Source organism: Microtus ochrogaster, chromosome 8 (assembly GCF_000317375.1).
Source record: "Microtus ochrogaster isolate Prairie Vole_2 chromosome 8, MicOch1.0, whole genome shotgun sequence".
Classification (NCBI taxonomy): Eukaryota; Metazoa; Chordata; class Mammalia; order Rodentia; family Cricetidae; genus Microtus; species Microtus ochrogaster.
In genome coordinates, this window is record NC_022015.1 from 13,021,734 (window position 1) to 13,034,608 (window position 12,875).

General features: G+C 36.4%; 1 protein-coding gene across 1 annotated transcript; it reads right to left on the reverse strand.

Annotated features, from left to right (window-relative positions):
* Positions 1 to 3,772: 3,772 nt before the first annotated feature.
* LOC101982095 (olfactory receptor 10A5) lies at positions 3,773 to 4,732 on the reverse strand. The gene has a single exon (XM_005351104.2). It carries the CDS (start codon positions 4,730 to 4,732, stop codon positions 3,773 to 3,775), a length of 960 nt encoding a protein of 319 aa, XP_005351161.1.
* Between the last annotated feature and the right edge of the window lie 8,143 nt (positions 4,733 to 12,875).

Here is a 12,875-nt window from a genome sequence, read left to right on the forward strand (position 1 = left end):
GCTGCGCCGGTCCCCGCCACTTGCCTTCAGTTGATATTCTTGAATCTAAGAAGAGGAAGCCTTTTCAAAGTTGCTGTCAATCTTGTCTAATGAGGCTGTGACAATTATTACCAATTATTACTCAAGGCAAATACTAAATTATGAATAAAGGAAAAGACGAATTATCAATCTTTTACAATAAGGTATGAATAAAAACTCCACAAATGCTCTTAATGATTAATTAAAAATATTGATACACTTCATAAATAAACAATCTTGTTTATGCCAGATTTGTGGGAGAAGTCTGTACTCTCCTTTCCCTTAGTTGTCATAATATAGCTCAAACAACTTGTAAATTTTATATAAATTATTATTTAAAATCTGAACTGATTTCTGGTACCACTACTGTGAATGAGGCCACTATTACAACAGTCTCTCTGTTTCAGTTCTTCTTATTTTCAATGTGTGCTCCCCAGCTACTATTGTTACCTAAGTCACTGTCTTGATCAAAATATTTTGAAATTTGCTTATTGTGTACAGATTAAACTTTAAAATCATAAGCATGGTCAATTAAATTTCCTGTTTGTTTTGACCTCTGGCTATGAATCAAAAAATTTTTTTTTAAGACACCTGCTCACAAAATTTCACCAAAATGTATTTTGGGAGTGGAGAGATAGCTTCTTGGTGGTTAAGAGTAGTAAGAGTAGTGGTTATTTTTGCACAGGACATGAGTTCCATCTCGCAAACCCTTATGGTTGCTACCAATCATCCTTTAACTCCAGTGCAAGCAGATCCGATGCCTTCCTCTGGCTCCATCGGTATTGCCCAGATATACAGGCAGGGAAAACAACACATAAAAATTTCAACCACAGTTTCTTTTACATTTCCACTGTGTAAGTTCTTCTTTACCTGGAACCTTTGTGGTTCAGTTCAGTGGAGTCCTGTTTCCCCACCTCTTAACTCAATTGCAAAACTTAGCTTAAACATCATCACACAATGGGTTATAAAATATTATTTTTCCTAAATTATAAATTGTTTGTTGACTATAAAACATAAGTGACCCCCTGTCATGCTTCAGCATTCAAAAATTAAGACTAATAAATATTAAGGTGATTGTGGCAACATTAGTTTAAATAAGGCACGAGGTAGTTAATGGACATTAGAGGAAAATAAGGAAGTATGGTGGGGAGAATTGTGTTTATATTACATGTATTTATCCTGGAGAAACAGAAGACACGAAGGCAAGGTGGTGTTAGATCTAGAGATATCAGTGCTATGTCAAGGAGGTGACACATGAGTTGGAGTCATTTTATATGTCAGTATATGTATCACTACAAAGTGCTATTGAGGAAAATAGGTGAAGCAACTTCATAATTAGAACAATGTATTCTATTTTTTTTCTTTCAAAAATATTCATGTATTCTTGTAAGTATGAGTGTTTTGTCTGTGTGCATGTATATGCATCATGGGCATGCTGCCCTCAGAGGACAGAAGAGGGCATCAGATCCCTTGGAACTGCAGTTAGAGGCAGCTGTGAGCCAGTGTGTGGGAGCCGGGAATCAAATGTGGTCCTCTGCAAGAGCAGCAAGTGCTCTCAACCATTGAGCCAGTTTTCATGCCTTTCCATGTTGATTTCTAAGCCCTAACTACAGAGAATTTTAGTTTTTTTAAATATATTTCCATTATGAGTGTACAACTTGCCCAGATTCATGGCCCCATTTCCAGGAATAAGAGCATTGATTATGAGTCTATTTCTCCATAGTGTTGGACATAGAAGAGTACCTACAAAAGAATGACTTATTTAAAATAGTTCTCTATTAATTATATGCATTAATATAACTTGACCTTGAAAAACAATGGCGTAAAATGTTCATTTATTGTTATTCAGTCATATATTTAGTGGTAGTAATAACTTTTGTCTCTTTATTTTGTCATGGAGACATTTACTATTTCCCCAAGTTATAAACACAAGGTAAAATGTGAGGAAAAACTTTTCAAGTTTTCAAAAGACAAGATATTAGCAGAATATGTGGTTTTATTTTCTACTCTAAGGCTATGATTTACAAAGCAATTACAAAGCAGATTCTTGAACATTTACTTTGGATTGTTCAAACAAAATATTTATTGCAACTTCTTGGAGCTTAATACCTCAGAAAAGAGTTAATTGCCATCAACAACAAGGTGAAGACATAATGGTTAAGGGAGTGAACCCTTGTTGAAAGCATAAAGGAGACACCATGTAACTATAGCCTATTTCCATGTCCTTCTTTATCTGGTCATCACTGCCCAGGTTTAGTCTCTGCAGCCTTATCCTCTAGAGCCTGCATATATACTATGGTGTTTTCTGGTCTCTTTACTTGAACATACATTTCCCCAGAATGTTCTAAATAGCTGTCATTTTACAGTATATTGACCTATAGCACATCGTGCTGGCTTTCATGTGGTGTTAACTGCACTCTGACGGTAGGACTTTTCTGGCTTCTAGTAACACAAATGAGCTTGACTGATTGATGTGAATGTTTCATGTAAATTCTCTCTTGCAAATATTGCTCCTTTCTTCACCTGAATGCTTGCAGTCAGTATGTAAGTAGTGCGATTATCTTTCCATAAGTTTTCTGATTTATCTATGTGCACCTTAAGTGAAGGATGCTCCAAAAGAAGTCTGATCAGCATGATATGCTGTGAAGCTCTTTGTTTTGAATTGTTAGAAGTTTAGTTGTATTTTTCCTCATGTGGTTGAAGTGTGAATTAAATGCAAGCTCTTTATGTATTTCTCAAGCATACTCTTGACCACTCACTTCTTCAACCCACCCTTATAAAAGATTGTTTTACAATGACTCTGAACTAAACAATTTCTACATATTATATGCCACTGAAAAACAATAATCCTGATATTCAGATACTTGGGTTTTAGAATTGAATCCAGTTATACTTGTTTAAATGTCTTTGGTTTTATTTCCACACTCATAAAATTAATTTGCTCTTATCAGTGACATTATTTGAACTCCTCAATATTGTTTAACGTATTCACTTGTGACGGGCTTTTGTCTTTTCATGCTGATAATGCACATAACTTTAAAATACAAAGTCACTAAGCTCAATACACTAGTGCTCTTAGAGGACTTGTGATGGCATCTGCAGGGGTCCATGGGAATCTTGCTGAGGACAGTATCATAACAGACAGTATGTGAAAATTTGCAGTTGTTTTAAACAAAGGGTTAGAGCCTAAAAATGTAATTGGAAGAAATGTAGACTAGGTTATTTTACCTGGCCAAAGTAGCTTTTGGGAAGAGCCAATGGCATTGTTGAGGCTATGTAAATATGCATGGGAATTTGTAGTTGACCCTCCTCTGTTTTAGGTCCCAAACTGCCTATCTAAGGGGAAAGTGAAATAAAAGGAAATAACAAAAGAATCATGCACTAGAAGAATAGGGATGTTCCTTCTTACCTGGAACCAGACTAGTTAAAGCCAAACAAAGGGCCAGGATGACTTTTGATGCTTTTTACTGAATTTTCTATGATTCCAAGTGCACATTAGAAGCAGTCACACACAGTTCACAATGTAAACCACTTTCATGCCTATTTGCAAAATAAATACTTTGAACAAACTTCCCACAGAGTACCAAAAATTCAAATTACTCTGGTGAGAAAACAATGTTCACACAATGGGAAGGCAAAGAAGCATAGATGGATATCAATAACCTCTATGCTCCTTTGTATCTACCGAGCTTCCTAACAGCCATTAAACAAGTGGGTGTCACTCCAGTGGACATTGAAAGAGGGGAAAACAATTTCATGTGATGTGGCTTCTGAGACCCAGGGCCTTGTTGAAGGTCCTGCTGAGAGCATTCTTCACCTCATTATTCCTCAGGCTATAGATGATAGGGTTCAACATGGGAGTCACAACAGTATAGGACAATGACAGCAACTTCTTGCTTTCAGGGGAATTATTTGATTTAGGCCTAAAGTAAGTGAGGCTTGAAGACACATAGAAAAGAGAGACAACAAGCAGATGTGAGGAGCAAGTAGAGAAGGCTTTGTGCTTCCCTTTAGCTGATGGAATCTTGAGGATGGAAGCAGCAATGCGAGTGTAGGAACATAGGATCAGCAGGCAGGGTATCATGACGACCAGAATGGTGCCTACAATGGCATAGACCTCAAACCATGCTGTCTCTGCACAGACCAGCCTCAGCACAGGTGGGCTGTCACAAAAGAAGTGGTTCACCTTGTTGTTGGCACAGAATGGAAAACTGAAGAGCCATGTGGTCTGCACAGTGGCTACAGGGAATCCTGGAAACCAAGAGGCAGCAGCCAGTTTGGCCAGTGTCTCTTGGTTCATGATGACTGGGTAATGCAAGGGACTGCAGATGGCTACATAGCGGTCATAGGCCATGGTGGCAAGGAGGAAGCATTCAGCCACTCCAAAGAAGAAGAAGAAATACATCTGAGTGGCACAGCCAAGGAAGGAAATGCTTGTGTCCTGGGCAATCAGGGTTCCCAACATTTTAGGCACAATGACCAGGTTGAAGCCAATCTCTAAGAAGGACAGGTTTCTGAGGAAGAAGTACATTGGGCTTTGCAACATGGGATCAGCCAGTGTCACCAAAATGATGAGGCTGTTTCCCAGTAGAGTGATTAGGTAGATGGCTAGAAATGCCAGGAAGAGAATGATCTGTATTTCAGTAGGCAGTGAAGAGAAACTCATGAGAACAAATTCAGTTATTCTTGACCAGTTTCCTGTAGCCATGGGCATGAACATAAGTATTGCATGTGCTCAAGGACATAGCTTCTTGATTGTCCAAATTAGATTCTGGATTTGTGTTTTAGACTGCTGATAATTGGCCTGGAAAGAGTTAAAATCAGACCTTTCAAAAGAAAACAGACCTTTTGCTGCCTAAAAAGAAAGACAAGGATATAGAGCAAACACTAAAACTGTGATATTGGTAATCATTTTCTTTATTCTATTCTTTTTTAAAAAAATTTGCATATTATAAAACAAATTGAGCGTTTTTATGTAGTTTCATCCTTCTGTTACACTGAACATACCTAAGTAACTAGGCTGAATGAAAAGGTTCCTGAGGCAAAGAAGTAGAATCAAGTGAAAAACAATATGAACATTTTATTTGTACATTATATTTATTTCCCTTCATCAATATGTCACTGTTTCAGTCTTTATCTGCTGACAAATTTGATAGCTATTTTTATGAGTGCCTCTGGCCAGTGCCTCCAGAACACTTTGACAAATTACTATTTATTATATTGTGATTTGCATCATTGGAGGAAAAGGAGGAAGGCATGCCTAAAAACTAATTTAGTGGGTCAGATTAATGCCACACCTTAATTGTAAGAACTGTAGACTACCTCAACTCAGAAAATTGTAATTGTTTTTACCTTCCCAGTTAATGCCAATCCTAGCATCTTCATCTTCAATATATCAGAGCCCAAAATGACAATTGGTGGTCAGTAGTTGCATCATCATTTTATCTTAAAATTAAGATCCTCAGAATAATAATATATAAGGAGGTGGAAAATTAATGTGTGCAATAGGTTTCAAACAATTTAAAATGGAAAACCACAAGTATCCCAACAAATGAGTAACCCCTGCACTAACAGTTTCCTTAAATTTTTTTGTTAAGCTTCTGAGAAACATTACCATGAAATTTCAAAGGCAAACATTCAATAGTCCATCAACTGCACAATGTAAAAGGTAGATTCTAAATGATATGAAAGTTTCAAAATTTATTCAGTTCTTGTAAAGTAACTGGTTTGATGATGTGTGAGGGCTCATTGAAGTCCAGAGTCTAATGAAAGAGATTAATTTTAAATAGGTATAAAATAACTGCTAGAGATGCAAATTATATAAATATAGCATTTATGCATGAATCAAAAAATTTAATGAAATATAAAGAAAGCATACTGTATTTGGAGGACACACATGAAGATTAAGAACCCCTAACACAAACAGTTAGTACTTTTTAGGTATTGAGAAAATAAAGTTGGTTAAAATATAGGCATGAAAAATCTTTATGCAATTATGAAAATATTATAGCAAAAACAAATTTCAAAAATAGAAACAAGTGAAGTACGGACATGCTTCAAATACAAGAATTTATGTATAAGAATAGAAAGCATAACGAGAGTACAATAAAGTTTAGCTAAACTTACAGCATACAAGTATATCTCATGTGGAAGATGTTGTAAATACTGAATGGAGCTGTAGACAACTGTGAAGAAAAGTCATTCAGATTTAGCACTAGAATGTAGATATCTAAGCAGATAGTGCAGCAACCTTCATAATGAGAAACATGAATCAGTTCCTAAGAATTTGCTTTTGAATACTTAAAAATAAAAGCTGAAGGAAAATTAAAAATTAGAAAGGTTTAATTAAAAATCTAGGCCATGTGGCAAATTTCCAAAGAGTAGAAAAACATGCAAAAGGACATACAAGCAAATATGAAGACCAAGAGAACAGATTAGACAACCCAGAAATCAATTCCTGCTGACACAGTGAACTGATATTTGATTATGTGTCATGGGTGTACAATAGATAGTTTTCAATAATGAAAAGTATTTTACTAAGTTATGTTAAAAATTATAGGTCAAATGCCAAATATATTTTAAATTATATACTAAAGACATTTTGAACTAGGTATGCTCTATAATTTTAGATTAAATTTGGAGAGGTTTGTTTTCTAGAATTTGCCTTTTATCATCTGTCATAATATTGTAACATCAACTAAAGAATGAAAAGAACAGATGGAGCAACATTTAACATAAATTGATTTACTATGGGCTTCTTTGAAGTCATTAAGGATCGTGCTATAAATGAAGGTTTAACAGCATTAGAAGATGCTGTTATGCTATATGTTTAGGTCAGTGAATGCTACAAATATTATACTTACTTAAGGCAAATATGTTAATTTTAAAATATAATATTTTATCTATGAATGTCAAAACTGCCAATGTATTAATTTCACTATTTCTCTTAATGAAGCAATTGCATTTTATACTTTATTCCATAATTTATACCCTATTTACTTTGATGTATTTTTATATTTAGATTAAGAGGTTAATAAGAATAAATTTCTGTTCAGTATTTTAAAGATAAATGACAAACTTGAAACAATATTTGTGGCAATTCAATATATAACAAGTCATATTTCTATCACCGATTTATCAAGAGATCACATAAGTCAGTGGTTAGGTTCTATTGCTCTTATTTTATCATTACAGATTGAATAATATACACATATAATTTATTACTATATTACACTTACAAATTAAATAATGAAAGGATGGGAACTTAGAGCCATTGTATGAATTTTCATGACCAGTAAGGATCACATGTAGAATGTCAACCAAGACATCTGACTTTGGGAATATAGTATGAGGCAGTAGAGAAGCTAAAAATTCATTTTTAAAAGGGAAAAATTGAGTATGAATATAATTGAGTGGATAAAGGCAAGAACTGACCTTTGAGCAGTAAGCTAGTATTTTGACTTAAAATACATAATCTATAGCATATCTAAAGTATAAAGATTTTGAGCATAATAATGACAGATTACCCCAAATGAATTTAAAATGAACCCTGGATACATCAAATAGAGTGGAATAAAAATGAGATGTGTGTGTGTGTGTGTGTGTGTGTGTGTGTGTGTGTGTGTGTGTCTTCACCATTATTGCATGCAGAGAAGTCAAGTAGGAGACTCCACCACTGATCCATGCCCAAGTTTCATTTCCGCAAGGGTGATTTGTTAAAAGTCTGGGAATAGATGGGTTGTCTAAGATATCTATGGAAGAAGGAAGAAGAAGGCCAGTGTCTTCCTGAACATGTAGAGTTTAATAGATTTAGGAAACAAAGGCGCTGTACTTGAGCATCTGATTTCCCCAAGAGTTTCTCTCTGCTGAGAGCTGTGGTTAGCCTGGGATCATTCGCCTCTGTTCTCCCATGCTTCCACAAAGCCCCTGGTCCCTCCAGACCTATATCCAGAATCACAGTCTCTGGGATCTGCAAGGGACTTTAGAGACCCAACAGTAAAAGCCTGGTGACTTTTTCCAAGAGAAGTCTACTCTCTTCATTCCAATGTGCTGCTGTCAGGCTGAACTCTGGGTCTTCAGTCTAAATGATATACTAATGGACAGTTACTGGCTGTGTCCTCATTAAAAAGTTGTTAACGAGTCACTTTGATGCCACAAAGCACAGATGATCAGTGATCTCAGTGTCCTACACTGGGGACCTGGAGGGAAATTTAGGTGAATGTACAGGACCAGATCTGGGAGAGAACAATGACCCAGGCAGCCAAACCATATTTCCTATGTTTACAATGGCAAGGGGTCTCCTTAAGAACACATCCGCCTTGGCCTACAGGTTATGGGAGTGACTGCTATCCAAGAAGTAGTAAATTTCCTTTGGGTTGGCAGCTTGGTTTGATGCCTACTCTTCTGACCTACTGTGATGGAGAACTTTATATTCTGAAATGAATAGATGCTTTTATGCTGCCTCGAATATTTAACTCATGGACAATGGTCTCAGCCATCTGACTAGTCTCTTTTCTATTGTATAAATTCCTTTGTTAAGTTCATCATATTTCTATAATAGTGAATCTGGCAGGGTATGATTGATTGTTACCTCATGCTTCATATTTTAAATAGACATATATTAAATCATATTGTTTATCCTGTGTTGCTTAAGTAACACTACTTTTCTTACTTGTCTTTTTCTCTCGATTTCTCGTCTCTCTTCTGCTTTTAGTAATGATTACCATACTATCCCCATCATCCTAATGAAGAAATATGAATGGTTAATAGATATTTAAAATAGTGTTTAACATCCTCAACCTTCCAAGAAATATAATTTAAAACTTCCTTGAGATTTTGTCTCACCCCAATATGAATGATTATGATCAAGAGAACTGGCCACAATGTCTGGTGAGAATTGGGTCAAGAGGAACCCCAGGCACTGCTACACATATACAAACTGGTGGGATCGCCATGGGAATAAGCATGGACTTTTTGCCATTTGACCTAGTCATTCACATTCCTGGCTATATGTAGTCAGAGGCCAACTGTTTATTTCCTGGCCACCCTGACCCAATTAATAACACAGAAACTATATTAATTACAACACTGTTTGGCCTATTAGCTCAGGCTTATTATTAACTAACTCCTACATCTTAAATTAACCCATTTCTGATAATCCATGTATCTCCATGAGGCTGTGGCTTACTGGTAAGGTTCTTGCTGGTGGTTGGCATCTTTCTCCTTTGGCAGCTACATGACATCTCTCTGATTCGGCCTACTTTCTCTTTATATCTCTGTTCAGATTTTCTTCCTGACTGTACTCTACTAAGCCATTGGCCAAAACAGCTTCTTTAATAACCAATGGTAATAAAACATATTCATAGCACACAGAGGAGAATCCCACATCATCTTTCTTTTTCTTTCTAAATAAAAGGAAGGTTTTAAATTTAACATTGTAAAATTACATATAACAAAACAGATATCAAGCGAGAATTACAGTTACAATATTTATATGTACTTTATGTTTGATCATAATTAAGAAAAACTATGATTATAACTATATAACCTAAGAAGGCTAGACCCCAGAAGGATATAATATTACCTAAGTTAACAGGAAGTGCATTATAAGCAACTTCCAAGACTCTAGAATTGACAGAGACATCTCACTGCCTGGATAGTAACCCAAAGTTCTTCTGTTAATATTGGGGCATCCATCTTCAGCCTACAGGCCCATAGTATCTGACAGACTGTCAACATTAAGCAGGAAATTTGAAAGATTATTTCGCCTCTGTTTACAGTTTGTCAGTAACTTTCTTCTGTGTCCCGCAGAATGTCTGGCAGACTCTTTTATGAAGCAGGAATCCTGAAGGAAGGTCTCACCTTTAGGCAAGTTCAGCAATCATTTTTATGTGTTCCCTGAATGTACAGTTTATACAGCAGACCACCAAGCAGTCAAGGCAAGAGCAGTTTCTTGCCCAAATGGCTGGCATACTCCTTAAGGAGCCTCTTCAATGCTCGCCATCCTCTTGAAGTAGATCGGTGCTGCCAGAAGCAGATGTGTCTCATTGTCATGAAAAGTCCTAAGTTCTTAAACATTTTAAATGCCATATTCTTTTAATCTTTGAAAGTTATGAAGACTATATCTGCATCTGAAATATATCTCTGTACATCTAGAAAACCTAACTAACATGACTACAAGCTTGACTATTATGGATGACTATTTATTAATCTGTATTTCTTAATCATACTTTACATTTTTAAATGAACTGCACAAACACAATACAATAATCAAGAGCAGAAGTAAACATATAAAATAATTGACCTTAAATTTGTATCAATAAACCAAGATTCATACCAATGCAAAGTATTCATCTCTATAGCATGGGAGGCATATTTTCTTTTTTTCCATTTAAATATTTACACCTCCTTCCCTCCTCCCAATCCCCTCCCACTCCCCCACTCTCCCTTCTCCTTCCCCCTCCCTGCTTGAGAGAGGGCAGGGAACCCTGCCCTGTGGGAAGTCCAAGGCCTTCCCCCCCCTACATTCAGGTCTAGGGAGCTGTGCATCCATATAGACTAGGGTCCCAAAAAGCCAGAACATGCCGTAAAAATAAGTCCCAGTTCTTTTATCAATGGCTTCTCAGTTAGCCCCCATTGTCAGCCACAATCATAGAGTCTGGTTTGATCACATGGTCTTTCAGACCCGGTCCAGATGGATTTGGTGAGCTCCCATTAGAACAGGCGCACTTCCTCAGTTGGTGGACCAACCTCTCGAGGTTGCTTCCTTGCTCATATTCTCCCTCCTTCTGCCCTTCAACTGGACCTCAGGAGCTCAGTCCATTGCTCTGATGAGGGATTCTATGGTGATATTTAAGATAATCATCAGTGTGATAGTGGGGCAAGGACAGTTCGGGCACCCTCTCCTCTGTTGTCCAAGGACCTAGCTGGGGACATCTCCGTGGACATCTGGGATCCCCTCTAGAGCCAAGACTTTTGCCAACCCTAAAATGGATCCCTTAATGTAGGTATCTTCTTCCCTGTTCCTATATCTGCCCTTTCTCCATCTCCACCCTTCCACTCCCCAAAGCTCTTGCCAGACCTTCCCATCTCCCTTCCCTCTCCCCCTTTCCCCTTCCCCCAACCTTATCCCCACCCTTGCTCTCACCCCCATGCTCCCTACTTTTGCCCAGCAAACTTGTTTGCTTCCAATTTCCAGGAGGATCTATATATGTTTTTCTTTGGGTTCACCTTGTTATTTGGCTTCTCCGTGCTTGTGAACTATAGGCTTAATGACCTTGGTTTATGGCTAGAGTCCACAAATGAGTGATTACATACCATATTCATCTCTTTGGGTCTGGGTTATCTCACTCAGGATAGTGTTTTCTATTTCCATCCATTTGCATTCAAAATTCAAGATGTCATTGTTTTTTACCGCTGAGTAGTACTCTATCTAATGTGTATATATTCCACACTTTATTTATCCATTTGTCCATTGAGGGGCATCTAGGTTGTTTCCAGGTTCTCTTTTGGTTTTTATGAGACAGGATCTCTTAATAGCTATGGAGCCAGTCCTGGAACTCACTCTGTGGACCAAGTTGGTCTCAAAATCATAGAGATCAGCCTGTAACTGCCTCCTGAGTGTTGGGATTAAATGCGTGTGCCTCCAGCGCCTGCTGCCCTCCCTCTTATTTTTAGAGAGAGATTGACTGTGACCCTTTAACCATTTATAATGAACTCCCTTTAAATGAAAACAAACATTTATAAGCAATTATTTTGGGAATTTGTGTGTAGTCTTCTCCACCCTGCTTCTTGTTTTTTGTTGGACAAAGTATTTTTAGGGTTCATGGAGAACTTTTGGGTGATCTTGTTCTGTCAAACCATATTAGCCTGGAAGAAATCCACAGGTTTTCATCTTCTGTGGAGACAAAAACAGAACCTCTTTTACAATGCAACATATCCTTAGATTCAAATTTTGAAGTCAAGATATCTTTATGTCAGTTTAACTTATATCCTGTTCAATGAAATGTACAGGATCTCTGTAGTTAGCTCATTCATAGTCACACAATTCAAAGAAAACACAATAATATACATAATTCAGGCTCTCTGTGTATTTTTCATCTTTATGTGTGTTGTGGGAGGTTGCTTGTTTGTTCCCAGGTGCTTAGTCCTGAAATAACCAGACAGAAATTATATTATTTGCAAAGGTAACATTATATTCTTCTGGAGTCTTTGATTTATCTTCAATGTCTATTTTATTATTTAGACTAATATGATTTTTTACAGTAGGCACTAGATTTTAATTTTTTTTTGGTAAGACATGACCATGTTTTTCATGGGGACTTGTGAGAACACCCCCAAGGAGTTTTTTTGATGGTATTGGGTTGTCTTGTCTATCTTTTGTTTACCTATATTTATTGGTCCAATGGCAGCTTTTGTCACACCTCTTACATATATCTGAAAGCTGTTTTCCTATTTTTGCCATTTTTAGAGGAGATATTATTTTTAGGATTTTTTTGTCTACTATTTTTTATGTTAAGACCTGTATAATATGTATGTAGGTCTAATCCATATATACTCTCTTTATTTTTAGCTGTTTCTCATACAGTGTATACATATTGGAACAATTGAGAGGGACATATAAAATATGGCATAAAATTATAATTTCTATATTCAACTGAATGTAAAATTATATGAAAGAGAATTTTAAACACACTGCATATAAAACGAAGCCAGAAATAAAAAAAAACTAAATAAATTCAAGTACAAAATTTCATCTGAATTTTATGCCAAAATTGCCAAAACTAAGTACTCAGGTCATACTTAATGATCTTATTTTTAAAATGATTATACTTTTAAGATTATCTTATTTCTTTTTA